We start from the raw sequence: 14,904 nt of genomic DNA, 5'->3' as shown, positions 1-14,904 counted from the left end.
AAAGGGGTTACCGAGTCCCGCAAATGGGTAGCAACATGGCAATAAGAACCAGTAAAAAAGCAGAGTTCTTAACGGTTCGTTGCCGTGTTGCTGTGCAGTGTGAATTAGTTAAACGGGTCGAGTAACCCGTCTCCCGTTCACACTATGGAGGAGGCAGCGCCAGCTCTAAGTGCTGCCTCCACCACCCTACCCCCTGATGACGCGCCAAATCCCCGCCGCGCAGCCGGGTGACGTCCGCAAATAATGCCAGTTCGTTGAGGGGATGTGAACATTCCAAAATGCAGGGTTGCACTGGGACTGAACTGTTTCAAAGTCCCAGTGCGACCCTGCATTTTGTGATAGCAGTATTAGTGTTTACTGTTAAACACAATAATGAGTGGAAAATAAAAATAAACAAACAAACTGATAACTGTAATAGTGTGTACACACGGTCCGATTTCCTTTCCGATGTTGATGATATAGTCAACATCGGATCGGCATCGGATGCAGATCGCAAGGGGTTTAACCCTTGCGATCCCGATGCACGTTCACGTATCGCAAGCCAGAAAGTCTTGGCTGCCTTGACTATATAGTGCAGATGTGCACTATATAGTCAAGATTGTATGCAAATCGGATGTGCCTTGCGATCCGCTCCCGATCCGATTTGATCAGATCGTGGATCGCATCTTAAGGCACATCTGACCGTGTGTACACACCTTAATGGTGTGTACACACTTGTACAATCTGCATGAGATCCAGATGAGATTTTGACTATATAGTCAAAATCTCATCTGGATCTCATGCAGATTGTATGGGTTTTAACCCTTGAGATCCCAATGCGATCCCGATGCGCGCTCCCGTATCGCAGCCAGAAAGTCTTGGCTGCATAGACTATATAGTGCAGATCTGCACTATATAGTCTAAATTGTATGCAGATAGTCTAAATTGTATACATAGTCTAATGGTGTGTACACACGGGCACGATATGGCTTCCGATGTTGCAGATATAGTGCACATCGGAAGCCATATCGCATGCCGATTGTGTACTTTTTAGGGCTAACGAGCGAGCGCAAATCGGCAGCGACATAGTAAGGGCAGGCAAGACTATATAGTGCAGATCAGATCGCATCGGGACTCGCATCGCACAGCATGTCGACCGTAATTGTAATAGTCTTAATAGTCTTAAATTGTAATAGTCTAAATTAATGATGTTGCCGGTCTGATGCCGTTAGTATGCCCCTCAGATCCTCAGCTGCAATTTGCTCATAGAGAACTCCTCACAAAGATGCGTTTCGCCGCGCTCAGGCGGCTTTGTCAATTCAGGAATTGACAAAGCCGCCTGAGCGCGGAGAACGCGTCTTTGTGAGGAGTTCGCTATGAGCAAATTGCAGCTGAGGATCTGAGCGGCATACTAACGGCATCAGACCGGCAACATCAAGCGGCCAATCGGCTGTATCTTCCCTCCGGGAACTTGATCCCTGCTGCAGATATACACAGCTGGCATGGGGCATCTCCCTGCAGCCGCCGCACACACGGAGGACTGGGCAAATACCAGCACATACAAGAGCTGAGTACATGCGCACTCCAACAAGGAGGTACAAGCGCAGGAGCCGGTGTACTTCAGCCTGCAGTCGGCGCGCTGGCCGGAGCAGTAGCTGTACAACATCTGACACCTCAAGGCGACCTGCCTAATGTACACAGCAAGCTCGTGGGAGACAGTACTATCCAGCAGTAAAAGACCAACGCTACTAAGCAATACTGGTCATTCTGCACCGGGCAGTGAGGAGGGGATCCGTTTGCCCACCTTCGATCTAACTTGGGATCTCACCCACCATTGCCCATAATTGTGCTCTTTGGGAAAAAATCCCTACGAATTACGGAACTAACACCGGCCCAATCTCAGCAACCACATCGTCCAATCATGAGTATATATATAAGTTACATTTTTACCACTATGCAATTGCATTGAAATGGCTGTTTAACATTTTTTCTTTTTTTGCATGCATGCAAGGTTACTGTCTTATGGTTTTGTGATTTGTGTATTGTTAATTAAATTGTTTTAGTGTACAGAAGGCGCCCATTGAATCTTTTTCTTCGTATGGTTTAAGCTGAGCCATGATTTCAGATTTTGAACCAACGTCTCATTCTGACAAATGATCATAATTTTTCACATCTATTCTTAATATATGTAAGTTGTGTTAATATATGTAATTTGTGTTAACAAATTCCATTTATCCCTATTAACAGGCACAAGACATTCCCAGCAGTAATTCTAATGTCAGTGATAAATAAGTGTCTAAAGGGAATTTGTCAGTCATCACTCAGGCCTTGTGGCACTTGCAGGAACTTTAAATGACCTGTTGACAAGTTACTTGATATATTGATGTCATTATATGGGACAAACTGAACAATAACAAACTGAGGGAGGGATGGAGGACAGTGAGGGGACAGAGACACCAGACACACTAGAGAGTGTAACTGCAGGAATTTGGACTGACACTACAAGTGTCATGACCCCATACAAATATCACCACATGTACAGATCATTTAACCTCCAAGTGGCCTGACCTAAAAGTGAGACCATATTCTAGAGTATAACAAACAAGCCCCACTAAAATAAATAGTATCTCATATTTTAGGCACATAGAAATCCACATTTCTGTTTTTGAAATAAAATGTACTGTACACTAATAAGTGCAGCACTATTGTTTGGTCTGTGGAAAAAATAAATAAAATAGAAATACTTATTTTAATGCTTGGTAAAATGTTACCATACTCTCAACTTTACGCTATAAACTGTCCAGCAGACTAATGTTTCATAAAAATATACAGAAGGAAAAATATTTGCATCTTATATTTAGAACATTATTTCATTAGTATACAGTCACATCATGATTACATAACGAATAATGGGGCAGATGCGTGTGCGCCAAGGTGATAGGTTTTGCAGCATAAAGCAGTGAAACAGGTCCAAAATGCTGACTAATCGCATCTCAGCAGGCTGCAAGCTGAAAACTGTCCCCTGCAGCTATTCGCGACAGGAAAGAGCAACAATTGAATTGTTCCATTCTGTACCACATAGTAGCAGCTGCAGGGTACAACTATTGAATCTCCCTCTAGGTGTTTTTCTATAATAATTCTAGTAATGCTTTATAGAATAGGTTTTGAGTTAAAAATAACCATTACTACTAAATAACATTGGCATGCATCTACATCTGCAGTGTGGATAGAGACAGGTGTTGTGAGGTAAATATCTGTAACCATATGCCCCATTTACAATTCATGAGAAAATTTGAATAGCACAGCAAAAAATCAGATTAGAAATTAAAAGGTGACAAGAAAAAAAACATTCAGCTCATCTTGATGAAATTTGTAACATATGTCCTGTTTTTGATTCTTTGTAATTAACATGAGAAAAACCGGGTGCAGGGCCACTGGAGCAGAGAGAAAGTTTACAAAAAAAGCAATGCAGAACATAGCCTGGAGGAGTGTCAGCCATTTTCTTCCTCACATCCTCTGGAAATGATTGGAACGGAAAGTAAGGAAGGCGCAGTACGAACTTAGAAATACCCCCGAGGGAGGGAAAAATGTGTGTTTCTTGTAAATTGTCCACAACACTAATTACTGGAACATGATGGGTAAGAAGCAATGCTCGCTGGCGACGTACCAAACAATGCAACCAGAATTTTATTTCCATTTCCTAATATTGAAATGTCATGTTTATAGAAATAAATGGAAATGAAGGTCTGGCTGTCGCTGAAGGGAAAGTTACCAGAAATAAATACAGAAAATCCATAGCAGCACTCTCATTAAATGATACAATCTGATGATGGGGTAGAGTTAATTGACTCTCTAGCTGATGCCAAACTGATCTTACAGCAAATACCTATAACAATGAGACAATCACCCACAGCCATGTAACTTATACCATAGTATAGTAGCTCTTTAGACACAGCATGTGAATATCTATGCAAGTGGTCATATAATAAATGATAGGTATACTCTGAGGGACATTTATGAAAACTAGAGGAACGGTAACAGTGTCTTTGTCCATTGCAACCAATTGCACTTCACTATTACAGTTTACAAAATTAAAGGTACATTTTTTGCATACATTTAAGTTAATTGAGATCAGTGACTTGGAATTGTAGTGCACATGTGCCCGGTTTCCTATGACTGATATATAAAAAAGCTAGTTAACCCTTTGAGTGCCAATTGAATTTGTTAAGTTAGATGTGAAAATTGCCAAGCAAACATATTTATTCATCATAAAGACCTGTAAAGTTTACCTTCTTTAGGAAATATAGGGCCGAGATTTAATGCCGCCCGAGTTCAGCGGCAGTGCGCGATGTCCGCCTACCTCGGACATATTTTTTTTAAGGGAAATTAATGTACAAGGCAAAACCATGCCTTGTAAGTTAATTCCCCTTTAAAAAAGTCTGAGACATATCGCACTGCCGCTGAACTAGGGCGGCATTAAATCTTGCCCATCTAATTGCAGTCTAATACCGGGCAGCGTCTGAGCACTCGCTCAGACGCTGCCCGGCTGTTCCTGACCCCTGACGGTCACGCTGCGCAGGCCACGCACGCCGCTCACACTGCTGTCAGTGTCACTTCTCCTGGCCGCCCGCCCCCCACCTCTTCTCCTGCGCCGGCCCGCCCGCTCCTTCACCGACGCCGTCCGGCCCGCCCCTTCACCTGCGCCCTGATTCTTATCTTGCTGCAATGGTGATGAGGAGGTGCACGAGCCCGACGGCACCGTGCACCTCAGAACCCACTCCACTCCTGGCCGCCCGCCTGCCAATGTAAGTAAATCTGCGGGTCGGCCGGTGTGGGTGTGGGTATCGGGTACACGCTTGCAAACTAAGGATGCCAATCCCGGGATTGAGCATTTTTCAATCCCGGGATTGAAAAAATGCCACGAGATTGGCATCCCTAATCCAGACCTAGTGTGATCATCATGGTGAAAGGTGGGTGGGGTGGACAGGCAATCCTGTGTTCTCTACTGTGAGCGATATCCGTATTTGACCCCACTTTAGAATCACATTCCCCACTAAGGAGCAGATATTTTGGTACCTATATTATTATTATTATTATTATAATTGTATTTATAAGGCGCCACAAGTGTTTCGCAGTGCCGTACAAAGGAACAATACAGGGAGACAAAACTTGGCATAACATTGAATAACAAAAATACAGTACAAATAAAGAGCACCACAGTTCAATACACATTACAGCTTAAATGTAAGTAGTGAGGACTCAATCAACATACAACTAGAGGCTTGAGGCCAATGATGGAGGTGAGTATGCAGACGAAGAGGGTCACTGAGTGTTGGAGTAAAGGAGAGCTGTGAGTAAAATGTGAAGAGAAGTGGGCTTTGACAAACAGGAGGGATGAGGGCCCTACTCGGAGGAGCTTACAATCTAGTAGGAAGGGGAGACAGACAGATTACAAGAGGTGCAAGCGAGGGATTGGTGGTTAGATAGCAGGATGTAAACAGGCAAGGGGTCGGAGAACCAGCTGGTTTATGCAATGGAAGGGTACGCTTTGATGAATAGGTGAGTTTTCAGTGCCCGTTTGAAGCTTTGCAAGGTCGGGGAGAGTCTAATGGAGCGAGGGAGTGCGTTCCACTGAAGGGGTGCAGCACGGGCAAAGTCCTGTACTCTAGCATGGGAAGCAGTGATCAGGGTGGGGGAGAGACAACAGGCGCCCACTAAGCTATTTTCTTAGTTTTCCGCGTCCCCTCGCAGGGCTCCCTACACTCGCCACGCTTCGGCCCGGTGGCTCGCTGCACTCGCCACACTATATAAAATCAAATCCATGCCGACGTGGATAGTGGGGGTATGAGCGTACTAACTATAGTGGGCGCCCAACTAACATATAACTACTGATATTTTAATTCAATCTTGCTATTACTAGAGTCAGAGTCCACTTAGGGCCTTTATGCGCCTGTTCCTCTGTGTGTCTCCGGTTATGGGGAGAGAATAACATGTATACAATCAGGATACAGCACAGAGCAGGGAGGATAGACTCCAACAGATGTAGTAAGATTGTGGAGTGAAACATACCCCTAAATGTTCTATTCATCCATTTGCTGTGTTGAAGCCTTCTGGATCACATGCTTTAAAAACTAGTATGTGAAAGCAGCATGTTTCAGTAGCACAGTGTCCCCTGTATGAAAAACTCAATATCAGGGCCACGGTGTTCTTCTCCAGCTGGAGTGACTATTGTATAATGTACGCTTATGAAAACACACTCAACCTGGGACAAAAGGAGAGTGCATCGTATTACGGAGGCAGGTGCAGCTCTTACCTGATCTGTCCTCGCACCAGGGGCCGGCTCTTTGTCCTGTTCATGTTTGAATCAAATGGCACCTCAAAAAACTGCAAGGGAAACACAACAACAAAAGGCACATGAGTGATGCACATCAAAACCAGACCCTTTAAAAAAATAAAAAAATGAACCCTTGTTTCACACAGTTAATGCATAAAATAATAACAGTATGCAAATGTGTGCTGCATGATCGATTGCTGTTGGCAAGACTATTGCCCCTCTTAAGATATTTAAACAGTACATTTCACAGGCGTGAGAGGCACACAGAGAAAAGTATTCTCAAAGCTTCATTCATTCCTTTCAAAAAGTGACGATGCCACGTCAACACATACCTGATCTGTGGTCACAGGCTACATTGCCTCCTAATGAGTCCACTAAATCCTACACGCTGCGGGCGGGTGAACTTGTGACGGAGATCAGGTAAGATGAAAAGAACCAACATATGCAGCAACGCAAACACACACAGTGATACCTGACAAAATTCACACCATGAGAACATGAAAATCCTTCATAAGTCTGTATCATATACTTTAAGGCTACAGGTTTCCATATACCTTATTATGGGGGGATTCAATTAGGTGCTGTTTCTAGTCTTAAGATTTTAGGTCGAATTTAGATTTGACCTATGGTGTGTAATTAAAATGACATTTTTTTTAAGACTAGTTGAATTACTCGCCAATCCATGTGCTTTCAGCAGAATTGTGGGTGTTTTTGCCCATTTTTTAGTCACTGTTCACCAATGCAACTTAAAAAAAAAAAAAAAAAACAGTGAATCTGCATCAGCGAGAAAACAGGCCCGCAAATGAAATCTAGTAGTTTTTTCCAGGTAGCTGAAAAAATTTACTTACTTGAATACACCCCCTAAGTGTGTTCCATTACCAGTTGCACTGGTCTGATCTATCAACATAGTCTCAACACACAGGTCAGACCCACCAATATTATACTTATGGTAATAGCATTTAAAAATAGTTTTTCTACCTCAAAAGTCCCCAAATTTAGCCCTTAAGGCATTTTTACAATGCGAGTATACTGACAACAGAATTACATACTTGCAAAATCGCAGCTTCCATTCATAGTAAATTTGATGGGCCCGTACCAATAGCTTTGCCTATACACATTTTTTATGTAATCTGTTACTATAAGCTCATATTGAAATGCACATTTAACATAAATACATCCAAATTTGTTAGAGAATAAAGGTAAGAGTCCCACTGGCTACGCATAGGCAATCTTTATTATTCAGTTGAAAATATCACCAGGTAGGTCATTGCCAAGAACTAATTTAAGTGCATATTCTAGCAGAAACTGTATTTCATTTCTCAGTCTGCTGGTAGCCAACCAGCTTCAGCAAACTGAGTGTCCACATCAAAGGGTCTGCGATAACCCCTCAGTCACCTGTATGTGTAACACTGCGTGCTTACCACAGACCTTCCCTTTATCTACCAGTCTGAGGGAGATATGTAACTACAAAGCATATTTTAGAACTTCGCAATTATGTAGACAGGTTGTGAGACATGATGTGAATGGTGCTGTACGAGAGGACGGACCTCCCAAGCCTTTCCTCACTCTACAGCAATGGACACAAATCTGTCAACAACTATTGTTAAAATAACGTAGTGAAAAGATTTTGTAACATTTTCTTGAGGAGAAAGGATAGTTTGGGCTATCTGTCTGCATGTGAGGTGTGACAATAAGGATGCGGTGACTGCCTATGAAGTACAGTTTTTATCTCCCAACATAGCAAACCATGTTAGCCAATATACACATATACAAATATACATAAGTAGTATTTTTTTTAATTTTTAAAAACTAAAAGCTATTTACAAAAAAATAAATCTATGCCATTATCTTGTGCTAGTCTTCAATTAGCAGCTTCTTTTGATAGAACCTCAGAGTCTCAATAATAGAAAAAAAATTAGAGGGTTCTGGTATGAAAAAATTTATATCAAACCTTAGATATTACATTCAAATGACTCTTATACTGAGAGCACTAATAAATTAAAACATCAATATTATCACCCAAGCCTTTATGTAATAAATCAGATACATATAAAAATACATCCTATATATTTAAAAGGTGAAAACTTCATAAAGTTATTTTAACAATAAAATGAACAAATTCACAAACCAAATAGATGGATAAAAGAATTCTCAATCATATGCTCTTATGAGTATATCTGCATGAATAATAAAGTTCTTACCACTAAATATGTAGAAGTAGCACTTCTAACCCTACACGTTTCGTCCTTCGGACTTCATCAGGGGTTAGATCAATAAGTAAATAAACTGTTCATAAAACGTTTTGCAGACTACTCAGTGGTCTCTCATGAGTCAGAAGGTTTGTACAGAGAAAATCAAATGGAGTAACTAGGATTTAATCATACATATGACCTAATTCCATATAGCACTGTGCAATTCACATGTAATCCTGGTATGTTTTTTTCTCACTTTAACATCCACTAGGACTCCGATTGGGAATGGAACCAGGGTGCCGAGAGTCGAAGGCATGCGATACATTAACCGGGGGTTCATTGACCCCAAAAGACGGTCTGTGAGCTATCACACCCAGTTGTACCACATGCATATCATAAAAAAAATTCAAATAGCTCAAAATTCGACTCTCCATTGATACAACTGACCAATGAGTTTATCATACAGGTGTGTCTTGTGAGGAAACTGAAAGGAGCAGGGGAAGGAGTGTATTTATGTATGTGGTTGTATGTAAGTGGACAGGTGCAGTGCAAATGACAGGTGTATTTTACACATTTAAATACAGAATTGAAAGAATGAGGATGTTAACATAGCTCTATAAACAATATCAACCATATTACCTTTGTCACTACTGTTAAAAATGTTCTAACATGGTCACCATAGTGAAATATACACGTTGTAAAGATATTCTTATACAAATAGCCTCATTACTCATGTATTAGAAGACATTGTTGCACTATTTTAAAATGTACTACTAGCCTATTTGTGGAATTCCTGTGTTTCTATTGGAAGGATAAGCTGCATTCTCACAGTTAGTACTTCTTAATATTTACATTTCACAAATACAAAGGGCAATATTACAGTTAGAAACCCTGTAAATTCCTCCCTTTTTTATCAATATATGGAACATTTACATTATCAAAGCTTATTTCCATAATGACGGACCAACAAGGAAACAAATAGAATAAATTAACATGATAACCCAAGTCATGTGAGAACAGCTGATCATCAAGAAAGGATAGGTCTAAATTCTCAGGTATAATTATACAATACAGACCAAATGCAAATCATAAAAATCATGCAATATCTCATCTATAGTTAGATATAGCACGCAACAATTAATCTATAGTTAGAGAATGCACGCAACATTTATAGTTAGAGACAGCACAAAGAATGAAGAGTGTGTAACTGGGTTATCAGACAAGAAGCATGTGGCTCAAGGAGGCCTGCTCCTGCCAGTCACATTTGTGAATGTTATTAGTAGCTCTTATAAACTTCCTATATATTTTTTTGTGTCCTGTGACAAAATAATACACACACACATATATATATATATATATATATATATATATATATATATGTGTTGGATGGAGTGGCACTCCCAGGTCGTTCTGAATATTTTGATAATGCGGTGCCCGCCGTAGATCGCTTGCTATCGCAGGTTGTAGATATGTAGTGGGGGACGGCGGCACTCGGAGGAACAATAATGACACCAGGAGACTGGATTAATCACCGACGTTTCTAAGCCGTTCCGGCTTCTTTATCAAGGTGCAGAATACCTATATATATATATATATATATACGCACATAGAGAAAACAGTAAAAACAGTGACTGATGGAAGCCTCCCTTTAAAGAGGCATAACAAATGGCTACTGTAACGGAAGGAACTAGCTGGCTAGTCGCACACACTGATGTGAGTGGTTTATGATTTGTTTTTACTAATTTACATAATATAAAAAAATATAACCAGGTGTAATTGGCTAAAAAAACCCGAATAAAACAGATCAAATCATTAGACTCAACTTGGTGGTGAAACAGTGTCATAATTCAAACCAATTCTAATGATCTCACAGTTACCATTTAAAACAATTGCCATATAAATATGTGTGCTGTTTTATGGTTGATCAATCCTGGACAAAGGACCTGATCTGTGAATGACGGAAGATTGTGAAGATGGTGGTCATTTTGCGTGCCAAATCAGCAACCTTGCTCAGAAATTTCCTCCAGCAACAAATTCACTACGCAGCGGTGTAGCTAGACAACACCACCTCCCTCAGAAAAGATCAGACACCCCCCATCTCATGGTACCTGATCAGAAACCACCCTGAGTGCGCCACGGTGTTGGTTCCTATTTTGCCCACTATAATTTTCCAGATAAATAAAGATGGTTATTAGTTACCGTCCACTTAGGGACTTGCACAGTCCCGCACTGATGTTTGCCTCCTGGACTGCTGTTTTTGCTGGTGCAGAAGGGGTCCAGTCCACCAATGGAGGATAGCTGGTGGTGTTGGGACTTGATAAACAAGACTCCTGTGCTGGGTGGATGAAGAGTAGAACAACCAGGGCTGGTTCGGATCAGTCCATAGGTTTAAGATTGGAGGTAGATTAAAAACCAGGAATGTAGCAATAGTGGAGAGACTTCTTACTTCTGAAGTCATGCTTTGGATTTTAAACTTGTTTATGGAATAAATTCTACTTCTGAGACTACTGGCATACCTTGTATTCTGAAGTGGGGACTACCTTGTGACCAAAGAAACCGCTACGTGAACATAGGGACTGTTATACAGGTCAGTCCACTTTTTATCTGAGTTTGCTGGTGTGTTATATGAAGATCTTGATTACCCCAAAGATACCTTTATATGAAAATAGGGATCTCTCCCAAGGTCAGTAAAATTGACCTATTGGTGTAAAGTGTGTGACCATTTATTTGAGGAGTGAAAAAACAAAGAAAACGCTACGTGTACATAGGGACCTACACTCAGGTCAGTGTGGTCCCATATACCCCTGTGCATCCAGTGAAGGATACCTGGTAGAAGATAGAGAGGATATCCCTATCAATATTTGCGATAGATCAGCGCCTTTTTACTGTCCCAACCATTTATTGTCTAAAGTGTATTTGGGGCTGGTGCTCCCAGGACAGGGATCAGGCAGCAAGGTCTGAGAGCGCAAAGGAACTGGAAAAAATCTTTCTTTCAGACTTCTGACGCGTTTATCCTTTGATAAAGCCATTTGGTCACACCTATGTTTAATAAATAGTTTTTAATATGTAAAATCAGTCCAATTGGGTTTTCAGACGTATTAACACCAAAACCAAGCGCTGCTATCCATTTTTATTTTCTTGTTTACACGTATGACAGAGCAGAGAGCTGCAGTAACTGCAATGTGATACTGACACCAAACAGACTGTAGATATTCCAGAAGCCCATTAGATTGTAGGTTCTCAATAGCAGGACATTCCCTACCCTTTGGGTAGACATGGGCAATCCTTTTTGTCTACATTTTATGTATGCTATGATTCCTCTACTGTTGGGCGATGCAGAGCGCTGTGGTACATTACAAATTAACAGCAATAGTGATAATACTATAGCTGTGACATTGTAACAAGAAAGAAACTCAGCCCGATGCTAGTTTGTTTGATAAACCATTTATATAGCATAAAAGCACTGCATAGAGTCATTGTTACATGTGGGTTTCTTTCTAGGTCAGGGACAATAACTACACTGAGATGATGATGGCACAGACATTGATAGAAAAGTAACTTCAGTGCCTTTCGCCTCCCTTTGTGCATTCATTAAAACCTATCCTTAATTACCAGTGTAGTAAATGAAAGACGTTTTGCTGAATTAGCACCACGACATGAAAGGGAGGCACAGCAAAACACTAATTACACTGCAAATACCAGCTACCACATCAAAGAGTTAAGTGGCGATGGCTTGTAATAAAGCGTGTTTCAAGTCAGCGTTGATTTCGCATGATGCGGGTCTTTGGCGTCTACATACATGGGTAGTGCAAGGGTAGTATAGGTTGTGTAATATTTGCAAGTGGCACACTTAATAACTGTGGCATCGAAATGTCTTAGGGCAGAGATCATCAGTGGCTCCCTACAGTATATACTTTCAAAACATCAAGACAAAAAAAGTATGTATGCTGGCAATATGTCATTTAAGAACAACTGAAATGTCAGAGGTTGTTCACTAGAATCTGTGTAATACCTTCAATGGGGACACATATGATATCCCAATGCTCCGAATGCTGGTGATCATGGTTTTCCCATACTGAGAATCCGGACAGGGGCTCTGTATGTACCTTTACGTTCCTAATCCGAAGTCCTTCTACTAGTGCCTAAACCCCCTTCCCTGGTTTGACTATACCACACCCGGCACACTTATGGTTGGGATGCCGGCTGTAAGTATTCTGGTGTTGCCATCCTGATGGTCTTGAAATTCCGGTGCTGGTGTTCTGACAGTAGTCAAGTTGCTGACCGCATCCCCCTTGCAAGTGTGTCCACTAAAAGAAGGCATCTTGCATTATCTTCACGATTTATTAGAGAACTGTAGCTAATCACTCATTTCACTTGTACCTGCCTGGTACCCATGCTGTGGTACAAACAAACATTTACAGACAGCTGCCATTCCCAGGGTGTTATTTCATGAGCAGCGGTGCTATTGAGACAAAGCAGGAAGAGCTATAGCGGCACAATATATCTGGCCATTGTCGACACAAGCATTAGTGAAAAGGTCAACATGAGGTTTTCACTTTATTTTGAGCTGACATGTGCCGACAGGCGGTATTTCATGCCCTACCATCCACTACCACGCAGTGGAAGAATAAAATAGTGTACCAAGCCCAGCAAGGCACCATGCCTGTAGCATGCCGATTGCAGCAAGCCATGTGAGGGGATGCAGTACACGGTGACTGTGTCCATGCTGACTATACCGACATTCGGGATAAAAAAGGGGTGAAAAACTCATGTCGACATTTTGACATTGCCAACCCAATGCAGCATGTCGACCTAGATCCATGTCGACCTTCCGACCTTCAGTGGTCGACTCAATTTAAGTAAGATACGGTCATTAGGTCTACAACAACTAGGTCGACAAGCATTGGGTCGACACCACTAGGTCGACATGCAGAAATGTTGACATGGGTCTAGGTCGACACAAGCATTAGGTCGACAGTCAAAAGGTCGACATGGGTATTTCATGCCCTACCATCCACTAGGGCGTGGTGGGAGAATAAAATAGTGTGCCGAGTGTAGCGAGGCACTGTGGCCGAAGCATTGCGAGCAAAGTGGTGCACTGTGTCCATGTCAACTGTGTCGATATTCGGGTAAAAAAACAGTGAAAAACCCATGTCGAGCTTTTGACTGTCGACCTACAGATGTAGTCGGCCACATCTTTGCAGGGGCTGGCGATTCTATCCTGTGACAACAGAGGCTGCCTCCGGTCCCCCTCGCCGCCCGACCCCCCCCTTAACCCTGCCCGTCTCCCTGAAGCGGAGACAGGCAGGGACCCAATGAGCTGCCGTCGACAGACTGGGATGCGTGTGAGACGCACGCGGGTCCCAGTCCCTATCGCCGGCACTCGCCAGTGAAAGGGATCTGGCGGGCGCCGTCTCCATCTGTAGCCCATGTCAACCTAATGCTTGTGTTGACCTAATGTCACGTCAACCTTGACCCATGTCAACCTAGTGTGTCGACCCAAAGATCCTAACCCCTGGCCCACAGCGTGGGAATGATTAATTCAAAGTATAACGTAAAACTGTTGCACTGACACTGCGCAACCGTGAGAAAGCCGACTGTTCTGACAGAAACTCTTTTTGCACGACATGTTGCTGCAGTTCTGCTCATCTCTACTTCCACCTCATTACATAGCAGTCACAGATTATGCTACAAGCAGATGTATGGCGATTACAAAGGTTGTCTTTTTCTGCTTGCTACAGCAGATACATTGATTCCAGCCGATGAATCTTGGTTGTAAGCCCAACATTATGCTGGTTACAAACAAGTTTCCTATGGATGCCATTAAGATAAAGATGACCATTTTCAAGCTTAGCTCTTCCCCTCTGATGGAATCTCCTTAATTGGGAACAAACATGTATTGAATTTTTAGGACTGACTGAAGAGCTGCCCATTGATTCCTACCTTTAATAAGCTCCCTATCTGAGTGTCACAGGCCTAATTAACCTCTCTAATGTGACACAGGTTTAAAAGCAATAGACAGAAACCACACTATGAAGTAATGAATGGGTGCTTATTTACAAAGTGGTGCTACTGAATGTTCCACAGCATAGTTATTACCCCCCAGCATGACGGATCAATAAATACACTTATATGTGGATCAGACTTCTGCTTTCTTACTCCAAAACAAAATTGCATTATGTGCTTAATAGAAGGGGTTAATGGATTGTATTCTATTAATTTAGCAAAGTGTAACACTATAATATTGCACTACACAGAAACGTCTATTAATGAAAGGTAGGAGATGCAAAGTGGCTGCTCGATCTTCAGGCATGTCCAAACTATGGCCCTCCAGCTGTTGTGAAACTACAATTCCCATCATGCCTTGCCAGTTTTGCTATTAGGAAATGCTAAAACTAT

At 41.9% G+C, this 14,904-nt stretch overlaps 1 protein-coding gene across 2 annotated transcripts in view; it reads right to left on the bottom strand.

Annotated features, from left to right (window-relative positions):
• COX10 (cytochrome c oxidase assembly factor heme A:farnesyltransferase COX10) overlaps positions 1-14,904 on the bottom strand; it is a 149,756-nt gene that overhangs the window by 43,245 nt on the left and 91,607 nt on the right. For both annotated transcript variants that reach the window (XM_083148375.1, XM_083148376.1), the window contains exon 5: positions 6,293-6,363. In XM_083148375.1, the coding sequence (XP_083004501.1) occupies positions 6,293-6,363 (71 nt within the window). The remainder of the gene's footprint in view (positions 1-6,292; positions 6,364-14,904) is intronic.

This window comes from Crinia signifera, chromosome 6, assembly GCF_055691185.1.
Source record: "Crinia signifera chromosome 6, ASM5569118v1, whole genome shotgun sequence".
In the NCBI taxonomy this organism is placed as follows: Eukaryota; Metazoa; Chordata; class Amphibia; order Anura; family Myobatrachidae; genus Crinia; species Crinia signifera.
The sequence above is the reverse complement of the archived record's forward strand: the minus strand, read 5'-3'. Positions and strand labels throughout refer to the sequence as shown.